Source organism: Candoia aspera, chromosome 2, assembly GCF_035149785.1.
Source record: "Candoia aspera isolate rCanAsp1 chromosome 2, rCanAsp1.hap2, whole genome shotgun sequence".
In the NCBI taxonomy this organism is placed as follows: domain Eukaryota; kingdom Metazoa; phylum Chordata; class Lepidosauria; order Squamata; family Boidae; genus Candoia; species Candoia aspera.
Genome location: NC_086154.1, coordinates 156,157,718 through 156,177,979, shown reverse-complemented (window position 1 = coordinate 156,177,979; position 20,262 = coordinate 156,157,718). Strand labels below are relative to the sequence as shown.

The 20,262-nt window shown below is 42.5% G+C and overlaps 1 protein-coding gene across 1 annotated transcript; it reads left to right on the top strand.

Annotated features, from left to right (window-relative positions):
* The first annotated feature begins 3,841 nt into the window (after positions 1–3,841).
* S1PR5 (sphingosine-1-phosphate receptor 5) lies at positions 3,842–13,400 on the top strand. Its single transcript, XM_063296646.1, has 2 exons — positions 3,842–4,241; positions 11,528–13,400. Exon 2 carries the CDS (start codon positions 11,673–11,675, stop codon positions 12,831–12,833), a length of 1,161 nt encoding a protein of 386 aa, XP_063152716.1. The 5' UTR covers positions 3,842–4,241; positions 11,528–11,672; the 3' UTR covers positions 12,834–13,400.
* Positions 13,401–20,262: the final 6,862 nt, after the last annotated feature.

The window sequence follows — 20,262 nt, the reverse complement described above, 5'->3', positions numbered from 1 at the left end:
CCCAGCCCTGCAGAAGTCACATGGTATGTTCCCAGGTGGATCCCATAGAATTTTTCTCTGTTATCAAAGTTCTCACAAACTATAATCTTGTCCTGCACAAATCAGTGAATATGAACGCTGGAACAATAAAGTACCTGAGTCTTGACCTACTGATTGTACTCTAACTTGGTCTGGGATGGAATCATAAAATGTATTTCAAAAGCTCAATTGTCCTGTGATCATGGATAATCAAAATAAACAGACTGGACAGGTCAAATTACCAGAATGTTCCAGAAGTGAGAAATCTCTTTGGAGTGGCAGACCATCTTTACAATTACTGTGTATGCAGTATTAAATAATGGTATCCATTCTGTGTATGGTACCTCAGTCCAAAATTACACTGGCAGTGTGTGCAACAAGATGGTCAACACATTGTAAAGCTCTTATACCCATTTGTTTCTCCAAAAATATCTACAAGGTGCTGACTGAGGTAATTCTCCTTGGAAAGAGGGGATGAGGTAACAGAAGTCAGAACTCAGAAATTTCAAATGGAGAAGTTCCATGATGTCCTTTGTGAGAATCAAAGATCAGCCTCTGCAGAGGTCCACTTCAGGATAAGCATATTCTTTACAACACTGGACACAGCAACTTTTCACATAGGACATAGATTTGCAGGCGTAAATAAAGAACATTCTACATTTGATATCTTATAGCTATCAATCCTGATGTCAGCACCTGATCAGGAGCTCTATGCAGTTGGACAACTTCTGGTGAAGCAATACTTGTCAGACAAATTTCCTTTGCTACTGCTGTCATTTAGATCATTAATGAAATCTGATGTTGCTAAAAAAATCAAGGAAGTTGCAGGACCTTTTATAATAAAAAATGTGTTCTGTCATGCCTGCTTTTCTGGCCACACCTATGATAGTACAGCTGCAAAGAGGTCATTCTCTAAATTTCAGCCTAAAAAAAGTACTTGGGAAGCAGCATGTCACAAGAGTGTCGGTGCTCCTGGCTGAGAATGACTGTACCACAAAACTGGATAGTCCCAAGATAATCAGTATCTATGCAAATGAAAAGATTCTAAAGAAAATCTTGTGAGTGACCTTTTACAACTCTGCTCCTGTAAAGACCTTTCCTCATTCATGGTTTCAGTTGCCTGGCTTTATTGACATTTGAATTTGTTATCAATGGAGTTATAAAATGGAGAAATAGAGAAATGCTTAGGATATGTCCAGAAAATTTGGCACATTACTTGTGTGAAATTGTTATTGAGTTCATTTATTTTAGGAAGATCTGTTGGGAGACAAAGAACCAATTTAAATTATCTCAAAACTGAATCTTTTCCATCTCAACCACCATTTGTTGAATCTTCCATTATAAAAGGAAATAACAAGATGCTTAACAGTATATTTTGATCAGGGTAGGCCCTATATTTGCAGCAAATATAGAATATTTCTTTTTAGTCTATGGTGCATTGATTTAAAACAAAACAATATTTTTTTCTTGTTTCTCTGGTTCTTACTTGTGCTGTTGTTGAATGATAAATATTGTCAGTCATATTTTGAAATTTAAAGCCAGATTCAAATTTCTGTAAATCTTTTTTTTAATGAATGGTCCTTCTATACAGCCAAAGGCTTTCCATATATCTAGAAAACGTATGGTTAAAGGAAAAGATTTTTTTTCCAGAAATGAAGTATGCTTTATAACTTTTTAATAGGGGCTGCATATATTCCATTTCAGGATAAATCCAGACTGATCTGGATGTGTAATTCTACCTATAAGTAATCTGATGAGCTAATAATTCTGAATATAATTTGTATATTCAGGCCTATAGGACCTGAAAAATCATACAACTTCAGTGTTAATATTACTAGTATCAGTAATTATTTGACCTTCAGTCTTGTATTGATTTTATGAATCACTTTTCCTTAGCTTTTTCAACATGTTATTATTATTGCACCCAGTGCATGCTCTGAAGTTTAACAATAACCAAAAAAGGCTACTGCTTTGGTCTGGCTGGCCACTGAACTTTGTGCTGTTTATGCAATAAACTCTATGCAGTTGGCATGAGCCTAGCCTTGCCCCACTATGTTTACCTGTAACGTTTTTAGGGAGACTTTGCTTGTCTGCAATATATTCTCAGAATCTATTCTTATAAAAGAATCAGACACATTCATACAATGTCAGCAACCAAAAGGGATGCATTTGTAGAAAAATCTAAATCAATAAACTATAGAAGTTTTTAAAATCACAGAGGGTTTTTTAAAAAAAAAGTTCTGATTTGAGACAGCAGTAATGAAAACATTGGAGGCTTTAAGAAAGTCAAAAGATTTCCAAATAATGGTAACAGTCATTTTGGTCTGTCATGGTTCATGACTCACAACTTGTCTGGAGTTGAGTTCTGCTCACCATACAGAAGATCATTTTTAGGACAGATTCTCATTGTCAAAAAAAAAAAAAGTGCATATTTAAGCTAAGACAAAACACTGAAATTCTCATAGCAATTTGACTTTTATCCCTGAAGTGATTCTTAAGGTATGCTAAGCAACATCTTGGAGACATCATCTAGCAGGAGTTTTGAGCTGGTAATTCAGAGAGGAAACCGCCAAAATGGATTTTTAGTTGCCCCACCATTGTGAGGGAAGCCTAGGATTGCTTGGATATCTGTCAAACAGACAAAGAAAAGCAGCGAACATTTTATCAGCCTCCAGAGGAAAACAGGCATTTTCCTCGTCTTACCAACCATCCCTGTTATTACTATTTTTTTTTAATGACTTCAACACTGAAATGAAGCGCAATCACTTTTTCCAAAGACTCCCACGCTCGGTGTTCTGGGAAAGCGCTGCTCTCGATGGGGAAAGGACCCCTGGCTCTCTCCCTTCGCCGGGAGGGATTCTCCAGCCACGAGATTCAGGCAGGGCACCAGCCTCGCAGGATCCTGGGAGTGAATCTTCGACTTTTAGGCTGGTCTGCAGTCCATCGCCATCGTTGCCAAGGGATATTAAGGAAGCCATGATCAGAAACAAGACGCTGAAGGGACGTCCTAGTTCCCACGTCCTTATTCTCCCGGAAGGTTGAAGGCTCGCTTGCTGCGCCTAAAAGCACTACATCTCAAGTATACATCGCCGGAATCGGGAGACTGTGCCCTTCAAAACATTATTAATTAAAATAACAGGCATTGTGCAAGAAAATATACTGCATACTAACCCCATGTAAACGAATCCAAAATAAAGAATAGAGAACCGGGGAACCAACTTCATCATCTGGGCGCGTCCAGTTATTTCTGGGGGAAGCGATCCCGCGAGAGCCAAAATGTCTTGGACTCGAAGCATTGCAGTACCGAGGAACCGAGAACCGTACCGGGAACTAAACTCCGCCTCCCCCGGAACCGATATACAACGTAAAAGTCAGAACCAGAATCTGCGAAACGAGGACCGGGTACTTCCCAGCGCTTGCAAAATGGCTTTCCCCGCTGCAGGTCTTCCAGGAGGGCGATGAACTGCCCTCCAGAGAACCCGCTTGCCCTCCACCCCCCCAGCAAGAGTTTCGGGGGGCGAAGCTGGGTCAGCGGTTTGCAGACAAATCCAGACCTTTCCCGCGCTCAGCTCCCGGAGCCGAGATTTTCCAAAAGTTCAGTCCCAAGCAACCGACAGGAGTTTTCCGCCCCCGTCCTTCGCACTCTACAGCGGTGCAACTTTGCACGGAGTTCCCGCTGAGCCCGGAGGACAGAACCGATTAAGGGGTGGATCCCTCTGTCCTGAGGAGATTCTTTGCGTGGGGCGCGCTTCGAGCCCAGAGGCTCCGCGTGGCGCCCCGCCCCGTGCCTTTGCCCCTCGCTGCGACGCTGCCCACAGGATCTTCGGCGGTCGCGGTGGGTGGGAGGGGCAGAGGTGTTGCTCAGAAACGGCAGCCGCGGTCGCTCCCCCCGCCGTCCCCACCTCGAGTCCCGGGAGGTCGGGAGCCGAGGCGGGACGGGGCTTGGCCTTTCTGCTTTGTTTTCTTTGCAGCGGGACCCGAGAAGGCTCTCTGCTCCGAGGCAGCGTGCCGAACCCGAACGCAAGGGGCTGGCTGCAGCCGGGGAGAGCAGGCAACGGAGCCCACCCCAGCCCCAGCCCCGTCTCTCCGGAGAGCAACTCGACCAGGCGGGCGGGCGGGCGGGCGAGCGGGCTTGCTTCTGGCCACCGCTTCGACAGCCCTTCTGAAATGCACGATCCACCTTTTGCAATCGCGGTGGCGCTTCCCGTTTGCAGCCTCCTGAGGTAGGTCGCGATGACTCCGTTTTTCCCGAAGATGTGGGGAGTGACCCGAGGCTACAGCAAGTAACGCCGTCGGTGAATCGCGGATGGCTCACCCTCTCTCCCGGCCGGGCCGTACTGAAACGAATCTTTTTAAGCCCAGCCTTTGGAGCTCTCAAAGGAAGCGTTATGGGACTCCCAGCACCCGCCGAAGCCACTCCATTCAAACGTGCAATCCGGACTCGTGTCGGGTTTTAGGCTGGGATATTCTCATACGAAATTACGCTTTCGAGTTCTAACCTGCGAGTGCCAGGATGCCCCTTCTTAAAGTACTCCAATCGGTTTCTCTAATAGACCCCTGGAAGGGAGGCTATTTTGCTGGACAGCTGGCCCTTCGAGGGAGCCTTCACGCTGCAGAGGGTCGGTAATTCTCCGCGGTGGTCATGCGTGCAAGGAACTTCTCGGCAGCCTTTTAGGGGTTTGACAAACGGCTCTGGGCTGTCTTTCCACCATGCCACCAATGCCTTTTTTCAGTAAAGGTTACCTGTGTTTCTCATTTATCCTAGTGCTCAGCAATATACAATATATTAGAGGTAGGAAGAAACTATTTTCTGAATGATTCGTTTCCCATAAAATGTCCGAATGTATGCTGTTTTCTTTCTTTGTTACCATGTTTGTTCTTGGGTCTGTTGACTGTAGTTATAAACTTTCAATTCAATATCTATGCTTTAAACAAAGAAGGAAAAGCCTCTGCCCCAGGTGCTCATCTTCTAAACACAGAGCTGGGAAACAATGAAGAGTTGGTATTGTATTTACAACAATAGTAAATACAAATATTGAAGGAGTTGGGGAGCAACTTGGGAATTAGGCAAGAGTTCTGTGGGAAGGATGGACTGGGAGGAGGGATTGGAAGATTGAGAAAGAAGTTAATCACACACAAATCTTCTGGCGTGGCGTTCCAAGGATAAGAGATTGTGAAAAAGGGACTGCTCTCTTCCCCTACTCTCTCTTCCTGCTCCCAGGAGGTGTATGCTCGTAAAACCCACTGCAGTGACACAAGGCCAGGGAGGCAGGAGCAAAAGGGCACTTACCTGTGTCCCCCTGGCTGTGGGGATCTCAAGTCTTTTCCATTCAGTGCAGTTCTTCCACCCCTGGGCAAAGGAAGGGCTGAGAACCAGGAAGGGGAAGAAGGAACCCCTGCAGGGCATTGACTTGTGGGATGCTGCCAGAACTCCCTGCAGGGCCGAAAGGGAGCCCCACGAAGCTTCTTCTAGCCCCACAGCTTTTTCTTTGCCATGCAGCCTCGGCTTCCCCTGTTCCCTTCAAGATCCACTGTGAGGTGGACAAGATCAACATATCTGTGGAGGGCAACAGAACAAAAGCGGCTTCTTGATGCTTGGTCCTCTTGCTCAGGAGACTGGCTGTGATGGTGAAACTGTCTGTGAAGCTGCAGGGTGGGGTATTTGATGCCCCCCATCCCTTTCCTGCCAGGATCTGTCTTGCTTTTCCCCCAGTGGCTTTGAGGACAGAAAATGGCTGCACGTGCTTTTGACAGAGTGAAAGGACTCAGCTATTCTGAATCCTGTGTTTGAACAACTTTTAGTACTGTGTCTCGTACTGGATATTTAGGAGTGTGTAAAGATTTGTTTTGCTTCTATTTACGGTGTCAAGGCTGGCAGATCTAATGAACGAGGCATTGGTCCAATTAATCAGTGGACTTCTCTAACTACAATATAACGAGTCATGTGACATCCTGAAGATCAGCAAATAGATTATGGCCTAAACTTTTGTGGACCGCAGTCATATACCATGAAAGCTGATCATACAGTCAGTGTTAGGTGCCCAAGATTCTTTGCCCTTTTTCCTGTGACAGACATTCCAGACGTGCTCTGGACATTCTGTAGCCATGACTTTTTAGGATTGTACAGACAGGTCTTTCTGACTTAAGACTCAATTGAGATACTGTGGAATATAGTTCTAGCTAAATTCTGCTGCTGAATTAAATCACACACAAAATGTTTTTCTTTGAGTAATGTGCAAGGTCTGTGCCTCTTCATTTCAGCCAGCATATTGTAGTCACTAACTATCTGGTGAAAAAGCTGCCACAGTGCTGCCCATTTGGCTAGTAGGTATTAGCTTTGTTCAAGGATTAACCAGCTTTGATTTCTCTGTTTCCCCTTCTTTCTGTGCCCATTCTTTCGTTTTAGCATGCATCAGCAAAGTCAAGGGCAGTTCTCTGCTGTCTGAAGCTTTCCTAAAAGCAAATATAATCTCAGAGGGATTTTAGGCGTTGATGAGGCATTTTACCCACACTTTCCGCCAGAGGGCGCTTGTTAATACACCGAGCTTTACAGTTCCCATCCTGGGAATCTTTCTTCTTACTCTGTCCCACATTCATCTCTTATTTTCTCTCACCCTTCAGAATTGACCCTACCTTGAACTCAGTTGCTCAGCTTTTGAACAGTTAGTTTGCTGTCAGAAGCTGCTTCCCTCTCTCTTCCTAGAGGCCTGTGTGTGAAGGGAGAGAAAAAAATATCCAAGAATTGTTCACAAATGAGTTTTCCATAAATGGGAGCGCTGTAGTATTGGGAAAAAGTTTTATGATCCACACTCTTAGGACTATTTTGCTTCCTGTACGTTTATTGGGAAGGTGTGACAGGACTCAGGACCAGTAACAACATATAAAAACTCTTTGTATTTCACGAATAATCAGGTACAATTGTTTTTTCTGTTTAGTTTCTGAAATCTGTCTCAGTATAGTTCTCTAAACTAGTGCTTAAGGGGTTTACAATTAATGGGAGAGATCAACAGACACATATCCCTTGTAGTTAATAGTTTGTTCAGGATGTTCTTTGGAACCTCAGGTTTATGCTGGAGAAACTCATTGGGCTTAGGCTTATATTAACCGGGAGACTTTTGGGAATGAAGATTTACAGTGGTTGCCTCATTCTGGAGCTGGTGGACAGAGTAGATCTGGATTTGGCGGTAACATTTTTTTAAATTATAGGACTCTGCTGCTGATAATCAGGGATCCAGTAGCTAGGTTAAGAGTTTTGTGTGGATACATTATTATTTGTTAGGTTTTGAAGACTTTGCTGGGTGCATCTCCTTCTGTTCAGCCAGGAATGATGGGTTGCTTTGTAAAAAGCAGCTGGGAATAAACTGCTTTTTAATAATAAACATGCCTGAATCATCTCTGATTGGGTTTGTACACTTTCCTTGCATGCTAGTCTTGAATCTATCAATTTCTCTGCCAGTTTAGCAATCTAGTGCTCTGCACTAACCAGCCCAAAAGCAATGTGCAAAGTTTTTATCACTGCCCAGGCGTTTTTTCCCTTTGAGACTCAGAAGATCACTCAGTGGTCTTTGTAGTGATTCAGAGGCTCTGAGCTAATTTCTAATTAAGTTCATGAAATCTGCTATAGTTATTTGGGAAAGAAACAAGTCATCAGTTTTTCAACCTTGGGAGCTGTCCTCCTTCTAGCTGGCCTATTCCCAGTGAGTGGGAAGGGAATGCCGTCGTTATCAGGGGATTTGCCCCATAGCTGTTGAGGGGGGTGAGGAAATCCAGGCTCTCAAAAAAGCTGGCCATCCCTGTACCTAGACAATTAATTATACTAAATAGATTGACCGCTAACATTTATGGATTGTATTTAATGTCATAGTAGCTTGTTTTCTGAAGTTGTTTACTGTGAAGATTGATATAGAGAGCTTCTTAGGTGCAGCCTGGAGAGGGAAACATCAACTTGTTTTCTACACAGAATTGGGAGCTTATCTGCCTTTGGACTGGGAGGAGACATAGGAGAAATATCCAGCACATCCCAGAGGATGGGTTTGTTTTTGCCCATTGAGGGACGGAGAGCTGGGGAAGCAAGTTACCTCAGACAGAAACTAAATCTGGAAGTCTCTGTGCAGGACTTCCTGGTGCATCTCCTGCCTTAGAACCACCACCAGAGGGAAGCAGGCTGGGCAAGAATGAGGGCAAGGAAAATAGGCCTGGTGCTGTGGGGAGCAAGTTGGGGTGTATGCTGGGCACTGGATCCCCTCGATTACATGTGGCTGTCCAAACCCATTTTTTTCAACTCCAGGAGTACCCTCTGATTGTGTTGTCAAGTTTTAATGGCATATTTAATGGGTGGCCTTTTCTCCATTTTGAATACCATCAAAGGAGGAAGGAAAGGATTCAGTGTCTGATTTGCTTGTTCAGGATTGACTTTTATCTAGAGGTGGGTGTGCCTATTCTTGATCAAGCCTCAAAGGAGAATTATTTTTTCTTATCAGGTTGATAGTTATTTCTGTTTTAAATATTATTTTTCCAACTTGTCTAAATGCCAACATTTAGAGAACCTAGGTTTCTTAGAATTCTGCAGCTTGTAGTTTCAAATTAAAACACTTTAAAATAAATTAAGTTATAAAAGTAATTATTGTCTAAGCAGTCATACTTTAATAAATAGACCAAACATGATAATTGAATGAACAAATCAACATATGCATATTGTACCTTATGTTCCTAAAATAGTGAAGTGAATTTAGATCAGCAAAGGGTGATATAAAAACAAATACTGATTCTTTTTCCATTTTTCTCAATTTTTCTTTTACAAAAAAATTGGTAAACAAGGACCAGTGACCAGAAGGAGGTCCAGGGGCATCCTAGGATGGAACAAACCCTGGTGACTTGGTAGCTACATTGCCCAGCATAATCAGAGAAATCAGCTTTCTTGCAGTGTGGCAGACTCAGGAATGATAACGGCTGAGGGCAGGTTCTTCCAAGGGTAAGAAGGAAAGGAATGAAGGGGTGGGTACCTCAACAAAGGGGATCTCAGTGTTCAGCAGAAGATTGCTTTGCGTGCAAGGGTGGCCAGTGGTGTGCTGCTGCTGCTGCTGCTGCTGAGGAGTTTGAAAATACAGCTGTAGATGGAGGGCCTGTGCTCAGAGTTGATGACAGTGTGTACTGACTACTCAGAAAGTCAAATCAAAGAAGGTAAGATGCTGATAGTATCTTGACCTGCCAGAGTTCTGCTATTGGAAATCAAATGATACTAATAACCACTGTGCTTGACTTAGTACTTGGGAGAGGGGTTATGCTGTTCTGTAGTCTGTATGGTTTGTTTAATTAATTGCCAGCAGATTTTTGCATTTTACAGGGTGGTGTGGGAATCAATGGAATAGCGCTGGAAATGGGGCATTTTAGGGCAGAACATATTATTTGGAAGAAGAGAGGAAGATAAAATGAGAATAAAGTTGACTGGCTCAAACTATTGATGGATAAGGTATAACTCACTAGCTATTGATTTTCTGATTAATATTCATTCAGAGATAAATGTCTGACTTTATCTTCAGTGAAACAAATACTTCACCTTTTATTTAAATGCTGTGATCAAAATGTTATATGCTCAGTAGTATCATGGTTTACAGGGCTATAGTCTAGACTGGCAATCCAGAACTGTTTCTGCAAAAGACAAATCAAACCCCTTCTACGCTGTTGCCAATGAAACAAAGGAACAAAACAAAATCACAGACCTATCCAGGTAGACATCAGAAGTCAAGCTTGACTTGTAAAAACATACATATCTGTGTATTTGTCCATGTACATTTGTCTAGCAGGTTGGAAAACATACTTCCCAATAGGCTGCTAATGGGGAAGTTGCAAGAGAAGAACAATTGGCAGATAGATTAAAAGCTTCAGCATGTTTCTGTTCACCCTGTGATGCCAAACTCTCTTCAGCAGCATTCCAGTAAGTCCTGAGAAGTGTGGCATGCCAAGAAGCCCTGTGAGGGTAGCACAGCAGCAAAATCACACCTGTAGGCTTTTCTCTATAGCAAGGGGTCACAGTGGCATATTACCAAACAGAGAAGGTTGGGAAAACCATTTTTCATCAATTATATGCAATGTGAAATGGGACTTGGAAAGCAGGGGGCAAAGCAGGCAATCCTTTCAATGAGAAAACAGACCTCTACTACACAAGATGAATTCACTAGATCACAGGCTTTTTCATTCTGTAGTCAGGCAGAAGAGTTTTCCACGGTCTGCAGCATATTATTTTTTTTCCCTGAGATTCAGCTGGCATGCACCCCTGTTGATTGTACAGTGTTATATTGGAGTAAGCCATAGTGTGGTCTGTATGGTTTGGGTTCGGCCACTGTCCAGAAATCATGATTTAGGGTTTGGTCAGTTATGTGAATGCAGCCATTTGTTTTAATGGAGTTTTGGTGAAGGAGCCAAAGTTAGTTGGGTTCACACAATCCACTAAGTTTACAAATATTTTAAAACCCTCTATGTTATGGCTATGCTTGATGTGGGAAAACTAATGAAGGGTTTGAGAATGTAGCAGATCATGTCAGATTCACATGACATACTGAATCTGGTTTACTATAAACCATAGGTAACAGCTCTGGGGTATCACCCCAAACAAAGCAGAAGATCTTAGACATTCATATTGGCTGATATCAAACAAATTTTGTGGTGGTGGCTGGTCAGTTTCCTAACACCTGCAATTTTGGGGGGAAAAACTAATTCATAGTTGTCTGACAGAGATGGGACTACTACACATTGGGGAGGGGCAGTATTGTAGTGCAGAGTTTAAGCTAAGTAAACTAAAACATGATTACAAATTATGGTTAAGTTGCTCTGCCTTAACCACAATTTAACACGTGATATTATTATTGTTCATTGTAGTCAATGACTAGCCAGTGTGACAATCAGAAAAAAAAACACTAGACAGAAAATGCAACAATAAAATACCCAATACATTATCAAATTAGCCATTTAACACATAGTCCAAATTCAGATGTTATACTAATCTTAATCTTACCTTTGCTTAGCATTTCATACAAACCAGTTTTTGGTGTATAAAGGGTTCCAATTCAGTTCAGGGCCTAATTCCTAAATAGTGGTATCAGGGGTTAAAACCAGCAACAGCTCCACCCAACTGGCTTCTTCCAGGCATATGGAACCACAAGTCCCATAATCATCATATCCAGAATAGTCAGAATAAGGGGAATTGTACTTCCAGACTGATGAAAGTTTAGCTAGAAGACCCTGTGGTCTGATTCTTAATAAGAATATAGGAAGAACCATGCTGAATCAGCCAAGATTCTATTTCTAGACACTTTGGAAATCAAAATGTAGGATACAACTGCAGTAATAGCCTCTCCCTGTGTTCCCTAGCAATTTGTATTAAGAGATACATTGGAGGTATTATATAATCATCACAATTAGTAGCCAGTTATAGTACACTACAGCTAAAAATCTTGGGTGGCATTTTACTTTGCAAGCCATAACTCAAATGGATTTCTTGTTGAATTTCTAGGTTCCATCAAGAAAGAATGAAAAGAGCCTGCTGTCTGTGAAAAACGATTTTCTCTCTCATTCAGCACAAGAGCCACAAGATGATGGACAGGACTCTGCAATACTATGTAAACCTGTGAGTCTACACTGAAAGCAACATCAGTGGGATGGATTCCACAAGTATGAAGTCTCCATATTACCTGGTGCCATTCTACCAAGACTACCACAACAACAACATAATTTCCCTGCACTACAATTACACAGGCAAGCTCCATGGCAGTAAATATAAAGGCAGCCTCAAGGCTGATGCCATCCTCTTTCTTGTTGTGTGTACATTCATTGTGCTGGAGAACCTAGTGGTCTTGCTGGCTATCTGGAGGAACAAAAAATTCCACTCACCCATGTACTATCTGATTGGAAATTTGACACTGTCAGACTTGCTTGCTGGAGTGGCCTACATTGCCAATATCGTAATGTCTGGGCCCAACACCCTCAAACTGACCCCTGTGCAGTGGTTCTTACGGGAAGGTGGGGTCTTTGTCACACTGGCTGCATCTGTCCTCAGCCTCCTTGCAATTGCCATTGAGCGGCATATCACTATGGTCCGCATGAGACTGTACCATAGGGGCAAGAAAGGACGGATGCTCTTGTTAGTGGGTGCCAGCTGGCTGGCTTCTGTGTTGCTTGGAGTGCTACCCATTTTGGGTTGGAACTGCATTGAAAAACTTCCTGAATGTTCTACTGTACTGCCCCTCTATACCAAGCATTATGTCCTCTTTTGTGTCACTGTTTTCTTGGCAATCCTGGTCTCCATTGTAGTGCTTTATGCCCGCATCTATCGCATGGTCAAGTTCAATGGGCAGCGTCTGGGCAGCCTTCACAAGGGCATGCTTAAGAAGTCCCAAAGGTACATGGCCCTGCTGAAGACAGTGACTATTGTGGTGGGGACTTTTATTGCTTGCTGGTTACCTCTCTTCCTCCTCCTATTGCTTGATGTTGCATGCCAGGCCCAGGCCTGCAGTGTGTTGTACAAGGCAGACTATTTCTTGGGCTTAGCTATGATTAATTCTCTCCTTAATCCCATCATTTATACCTTGACCAGTAAGGACATGAGACAAGCCATCTTCAAATTGCTCTGCTGCCTTCTGGTAATTACACCAGCTGCACAAGAGAGACAAACTAAACGCTTTGGTTTCCCTATCCTGGAAGGCAGCACTAGCAAGTCAGAGCGTTCATCACACCATCAGGATGGCCATAAAATCAGCCTGTCAGTTGGAAATGCCACCCCCACAGCCATCAAGGCATTAGTGCTGAAAGCTGTCCACTGAATTCTCTTATGCCCTGGGCATCAGCACAAAGATACAGGCAGGGACGAGAGAATGCTGGAAATATACTCTCCATCTGAACTTGGACTTTTAGCCATGAAGGAGATGTGTTTGATCTTGAAGGAGGTGGTGGAGGAACTGAAGAAAAGTTGAGAAGTACAGGGCCCTGGAAGGTATCTAGTTAGTATCTATCTGGCTGTTACTCAGGGAAAGACTTGGAAGCTTTCACTGCTAGGCCAGGCAGTCCGAATGGTAGGACCTAGGAAGATAAGATTGTCCTTTCCACTGTGGCCATGAATGAGTTGCCTTAAGATCAGGTTCCTACTCAACTAGTTCCTTCTGCTTCTGACTCCAGGAATACAAACTTGGAGCACCATGAAGCACAGAATTCATACTAGGACTGTGTCCACATCTAGCATTGCTAACACTAGTTGGCTGGAGGGGGATGAACAGGGGACATGAATAAGCCTCAGCACTTGCCTCCTTGGCAAAGCTCCCTTCTATTTTACCTTCTGAGGTCTTTAATCTGTCTCTTTTGCATCTTCTGTGCCAGGAACTATACCTACATGTTTTCATATCCTGTTAAAGTAAATTTTTGTACCAAATTGTTTCATTTTAAATTAAAAAGGCATGAGCCATAGTAGCTGCAAAAGGACTGTATGTTGTCCTATTGTTTGTTCTGTGGTTTTCTGGTGGTAGGACTTGCTAAGTTTGAGTCTTGCACCTAGCCAAACAGCAAGCAGCCAGAGAGTGAAAGAGAGATAGGAGGCTCATCTACTCAGCTGGTTTAGCGCTATATTAAGATACCTCACTTACTCTTTGCCGAAGGCATGTCCTCACAGCAGGGTATGTCTTCCGTCCCACACACAGCCAATTACTGAGGCAAGCTGAAGCTGGTCCAGGGCGTTCCAGCGTGAAAGTAATGTTTTCTCTGACCTGGCAATCCACGGTGCGTGGAGGAGGAAACAAGAGGTGAAGCAGTTAAAATTGGCACAGCAGATCTGCTGTGTGATGGCCCTTGCAGTGCTGCCTTGGCTGCAGGGGAGATCAAAACCCTGACTTTCACAGCCACTTCCTTTTCTTTTTCAATCATGTTGATTGACTAATCATCCTAGAGTGTGTAAAGCCCAGAAACCAACAACTTCAACCCAAGTTTAAGGCAAGTGCAGTTGAAAGGACTTTGCTTTTGTCCTTTGGTAGCATGTGCACTGGTCAACTCTGTTCCCGGTATCCTCTGTTCTCAGAGAAACCCTGACCCCTCAGTTCCTCTCCTCATGGGATGGTCTTCTAGAAGGTTCATTCCATCATAGAAGGTAATCTGGTAAAGATATATAGCCTTAACATACAGCTATATATATTTTTCCCTTTCCTACTCTTTTGGATGGCAGAGTATTTGTATTTTTGAGCTGACACAATATAAAGTAATTTATCTGATTCTACCTCTTCAACAACATTTATCCAGCTACAGTACTTCGTATCAATTTCTGAGATCTGAATGACCTCTACATAGCAGCCAGGAGAGAGAAAATCTTTGCTGTCATCTAGTGGTTGATAGATTGATTGACCTAAGACTACCCTGCAGCTGAACACATTTTTCACACACACCTAACTCCCTTTCTTGAACTGGAGTTCCAGGAACACTTGTGCAACAGCTGCATCTGGGCTGTGCAAATCCAGGTGATTTAACAGATTGCATTTATTAGAGACAAACTCTTTGCTGCGATCTAGTGGCTGTTAAGTAAAGAGGTTGACAGTCCTGTGGGAAAGAAAAGGGTGGACAGAGCACCAAGCACCACCACCCTGGCATCCATTCTGTACAGTGACTGGGGGTGGCTTTTCCCACCGTTAGAATTACAGTTAGGGACAACTGCTAATTGCTGCCCTTACAGTGTCATATGGAGGAGCTGTGCAAAGAGCAGTGCAGCAAGGCTGTAGAGGTGCATGAAGGGCATGCTGTGGGAACAGTGTGATTTACACCAACGTAATTTCTTTCCACTCTGGGACAGTAGGAAAGTATGGCAAAGTAGCTGTGTGAATCAGCTCGAAGTCTAGCAATAATTATGGCATCAGCCAAAGTAGCAATAACATTTCAAATATTTTGAAACGTTGAAAGAATGTACAAAAGAAGAACAAGAACAGACACAAAATGGGTCTGGGCCCAGGTAGTCAGTCCTAGGAGTATCTAGCAAAGATTGTAGCAGGTGGTCGTAGGGGCAGCCAAGATGATGTTCCTAGTACTGGGTTGCTGTCTAAATGAGCAAGCTACCACCCTCAGACCGCTGGATGGCTTCAACTCCATCCAAAATACAGGTCTGCTCAGCAGCAATAATGATGGTGCAGAGACTTTGAGTTAGAATTGGACTGTAAGTCTGACATCTGCAAGGGTCAGGTCTTCTTTGCCAGCTGTGCTGGACATGGACCCTCGACATTCCTTGGCTCTGATATTTTCTTCAGGCTTGCTTTCAGAGGGTGATTCCCCTCCAGAGGTCAGTACATGGTTGGTTTGCTAAATGCATATTCTGTCCCAAATAATTAGTTTTTCCCCCCATTTGCCTGATTGCCAAATAGATAAAATGCAAATAAATAAATAAAATAAGTCTGAACTCCCATTCTTGTCTATAAAAACAGATTGGTCTGAATGAAGAGACAGTCATCAGCAGGGCCACCTGAAATTAGGACCCAAAAAAGGACAGTACTGTAGTCCTCCTCCACTTGCAGCCTTAGTGTAGAACAAAAGGCTGTAAATATGTTCCCTGTTTTCATGGAGTTGATAGGAAAGTATGGATCACAAACTCTGATTTTTCTCAGCAGGACAGCCCACCACAGTAAAACAAAGTGTACTCAAGAAAAACCACATACAATGTTCTGTCCCTGGTTTTAACCATGATTAATTCATTCTGGGAGTTCCCTTAAAATAACAGAAGCATACCACATCTCCCCCCTTCAATTCAAATAAAATTTTACATTACAGTATTTTATATAAATAGTTATACATTTACATGAAGTAATTTCAAAATATATAAAAAAATATTTGATTCCAAATGACAAACAGGGACTTGAACTCAGCAATTTTTAATTCCCAAAAGCCCCTTCTCTTTCAGTTTCTAACATTTGTGAAATCAAGTCAACTCTGAAGACGCCATTGTTGCTGGAGACTTCTATACTGTATGTAGCTGACTGTTTGCTACCCCTGATCTTCAAATCCTACTTGCTGTTCAGGATTTCTCTCTCCTGAATATTAGGTTATTTGATTCTCCTGCCAAAGGACACTGGGAAGGCGACTGTGAGATTTTACCCTGCTTCTGACTCCGAAAAAGAAAGTTATCCAGAGTCAGAAGGGGAAAACGAAACTTATCAGGAGAGAGTTGAAGAAGCTGAACCAGGAAGTGACTCAGCAGAGCGGGAGAATTTGCAAATGTGATTGGACAAACTCCGAAGGGGGATTTGAACTCTCCAATCAGGGCACGAGACAGGAGAGCTGAGAAGCGCACAAATCAGAAAGCAGCTCGATTGGCTGCTGGAGAGAGAAGGCGCAGGAAGGATTGGCTTAAAAGGCAGACACACAAAGAGCAAGCTGCCGGAGACAACCGTTCCTTCGAGCTCACAGCCACTGTGGAAGAGTCGTTACCTGCGTCGGAAGCCTCGCCTGTAGCCAGAGCGGAACCAGCGCCAGTGTGTTCTACCTCCGCGGATTCGCCTTCTGCACAAGCTGCTCCAGCCGAGCCTCTCCTTGCCGTCCCTGCCGAGCACAGCCTCGTGTCTAGCTCCGGACCTCATCGCTGCATTCCAAGGCATTCCATGTGTGCATCCATCCTTGCCTTTAGCTCTCAGCCTTGCCTAAGATCTCCAGTCCAGCCCAGTCTTGTTTCCAGAGATCAGCGTTGCCTTGACTCTCCAGCCCAGTATAGCCTAGCCTCCAGAGCCAAGCCTCATCTACAGGTTCCAGCCCAGTCTTGCCTAGCCTCCACGCTCCAGTCTGATCCTTCCTGAGTGCCAGTCCAGAGAACCTTGCCTCCAGCTTCTGCCTTGTCATGCACTCTAGCTTCACCAGGTCTGACAGCTTCCATCAGAGAGTTAGCTGGATTCTGCCTTGTGGTTCTGCCTCAGTCTGACACCACAGTCCTGCCTGTTCATCCGCCATTGCCTGAGTGGTCTTGATTGAAATTGCTTGCTTAACCGTTTACAGACTTTACTGTTGTAAATAGTTGTTTTTAATAAAGAGTTTGATAATACTGCTGTCTGGCCACCTCATAGACTGAACAGGACAGCGACTAGGCTAGATTATCTTCAAGATCACTTTCAACCCCAATGATCCTATGATTCAGATGTCTCCTATCACATTGATATTTATTCTCAGCCAGTACCATATCACTCTGGACATAGTACTGTCTTCCTTGTGAGCTGCCAACACTTGCTGATTCTATGTTCCTGAATTATGAGCTGAACTTTTGTGAAAAATCACATTAAAAAACCCTACTGGTCACAATCATCCCCCTACCAATCCTGCCAGTTGTAATGGCACCTTATTTGCAGAGCTCCATAGGCTGTGGTAGAGGGCTTGATGCTCTCAGCAGAGCTCATGATCTAACATGGACTGGGAAGGAATAAGGAGAGGGCAAAAGAAAAAAACTTGATCACACCTGTGAAAACTTGATTACAGATGGAAGGAGATATTTGGAAAGATAATTCAGAGGGAGGAACAGAAGGAGAGGGGTGGTATTGCACACACATTTAGAGAGTGTGTTTTATGTAATAGGACAGCAAGGGGGAGTTCATATTATTTAGTTAATCCTTTAAATAATTATAATAAATAATACTAAATTTTTGCTCAATTCAGAGAACACTAAAGAGGTTTGTAAAAGGCACTAGCATTAAGACATAGCATAATGACTATGCTGGTGCCTAAACCAAGGCAGAAGGAACCATGGGAGTGGATGTGTAAAACAGAGGCACAAAATATAATCGTATCAAGTCAAACTAAAATTCAATAGATTCCTCCTGTTATTCAGTGAATGGACTGTGCCACATATGCTTCTCCAGCATGGGGCTTTCTAAAACCATTTTCAGTGTCAGTCCTTCCTATTTATTTGTGTGGGGCTTTTTTTTCCCCTTTGTCTAATCCAGGGTACTGATTCAACCAAATATTTACTGATGAAGGCATTTCAGTCACCTTGAACAGTTTTGATGAAGCAGAATAGAAATGTATTAAATAAATTAGTAGGTATGAAATAAACACAATAGTAAACTACATGATATGTATGTAGTCCAGTAATTTAAAAAAATGGGACAGCAGAGAAGTAGAATCATAGAATTAAGATGAGCATTGTGCCAGGAGTTGCAGAACATCCAGTCAACACAGTTACAACTACAAAGTAGTAGTAATTTATTATGTGATGAAGCAAGCTATCTGTTTGGAGTGAACTGCCTATGATTGTATTGTATGCACCTGTGCTAATTAAGCCTCTGATTGTGGTCGGCTGGATGACTTTGAAGATATAGAACAGTCACACGGCAAACATCCATCTGCTTTGGGAACAAAAATACATGAATGTTTGCAAGCCTTTACACGCCTCAGATATAGTACAAAAAGTTGTTGATTTAGCTGCATTTAAAATTTCACACTAGCAGGAGCCTTATGGGGGAGTAGGAGTAGGTGGAGGTAGGAGCACGGAATGCAAGGAGTAGGGAGCCTATAGGCAAGGCAAATAGCATAAGAGTGCTGAGTAACTCAAAGCTGATGGAATAATAAATTTGAGGATGAGGTCAGCAGACAGGACTGAGGCAAGAGGGAGCTATGAAGGATGGGTACTCAGAAGAAACTTTACGAGCTTCAGGAAAGGCTGTGTACTAGTGACAGGTACAATACAGATCCATCATGTGCTGGTATCAAGAACTTCATACAGTTGGGTCATCCAACTCAGAATAATACTTTAGAACTATAAAAAAGCAGTTACTATTATTATTTTCTGAATAAGAATTAATAAAAAAAAGTTAAAAGTTGTAACTTTTTAGTTTTATGAAGAGTAGGCAAGTAAGAAGAACATGGTAAAGGTTCAGAAAAATGTACATGGTACTGATAAGGTAGGCAGAGAAAACCTTTTCTTCTATAGGTAGAAAATGTCTAGAGGCTTCTGAGTTCCATCATGAAAGAAAGATGCTTCTCTGCAAATTTTCAGAATTTGTGCAAACTTTAGACTAATGCTCTCCATTACTTTTTCTGATATATGTAACATGGCTGCTGCTTGTTCCTACTTAGAAAAAATGTAAGTGCCTACATTTGGAGAAGACCTTTGAACTTTTCCCTCCTTTATATATTGCTTATCCTAGTTCTCAGTAGCTGGATTCACGTTACATTAACGTCTGAATAATAGTGCTCAGGGTGGCAATGTGCCCACAAACATGTTTCTTGATGCCTGCCAAGCTCCCTCGCTCACCCAAATTTATTTTCATTTTTTTAAATTAAAAAACAATATAAGGGAAAGTAGCATGATGCAAAAGATAGCCTTTATTTCCATCAGTGCCTTGAGGCCATACAAAGACCTCAGAAATGATCTTAGAAAACAAATGGTGTATGGCTACAACCCAAAGTTTTATTTGCCTTCTATTTGTTTTTGTTTGCCAGCCCTCAAATACCTGTATTTGTTTTGCCAGCCCTCAAATAACAACCATTTTCAGAGCCACCACAATGAAAACTTGTCATTACAGTTTTTAAACCATAAGGAATGGTTTTGTGTTATGTGTGAACCAGGCAACCATGTTTTGACAAATGACTACCTTTTCAAACTGCTCAAGTGACAATCCATAGCTCTTCCAAGGACATTCCAGTAATCTCCCTAATCCTGTCTGCCCTTCTTACTATTATCTTTTCTTTTCTTCAACCCACCCAAGTGTAGTTATTTTTTCATTATCAGCCTTGTCAGATCACCAAAGTATGTGCATTTCTGCTTGCTGATAATTTCTTCAAGGAAGCAGTCTGTCTTGATTTCTTTCAGGACTGATTAGTTCTTCTTACAATCTATGGTACTTTGTTTCCAGATTCCTGACTCAAAGGTATCTAACTTCTTGTTCTTGCTCTTTCTCAATGTCTAGCTATGTATTAACATTGGGGGAAAAAACACTGATTTACCTATCCTGATCTTTATTGTCCTAGAAATATCCTTATCATTATCTTGTATAAGTTTGTTATTGCATTCTTCCCAAGGATTAATCTTTTTAGCATACTATCCAGCATACTATCCATTTTTATATATTTTTGAGGCCATGAAAACAAAACTATTACTTCATCATCAACTGAGTTCATTAAAAGTGCTAGTTTATATTACCTGTATTTTAATATTCAACATTAACTCAATTTTTTTACTTTCCATTCTACTTTCAAAATGAGCTCTTCTGAATCTTCTTTACTTTCAACTAAGTGATGTCATCTCCCTAT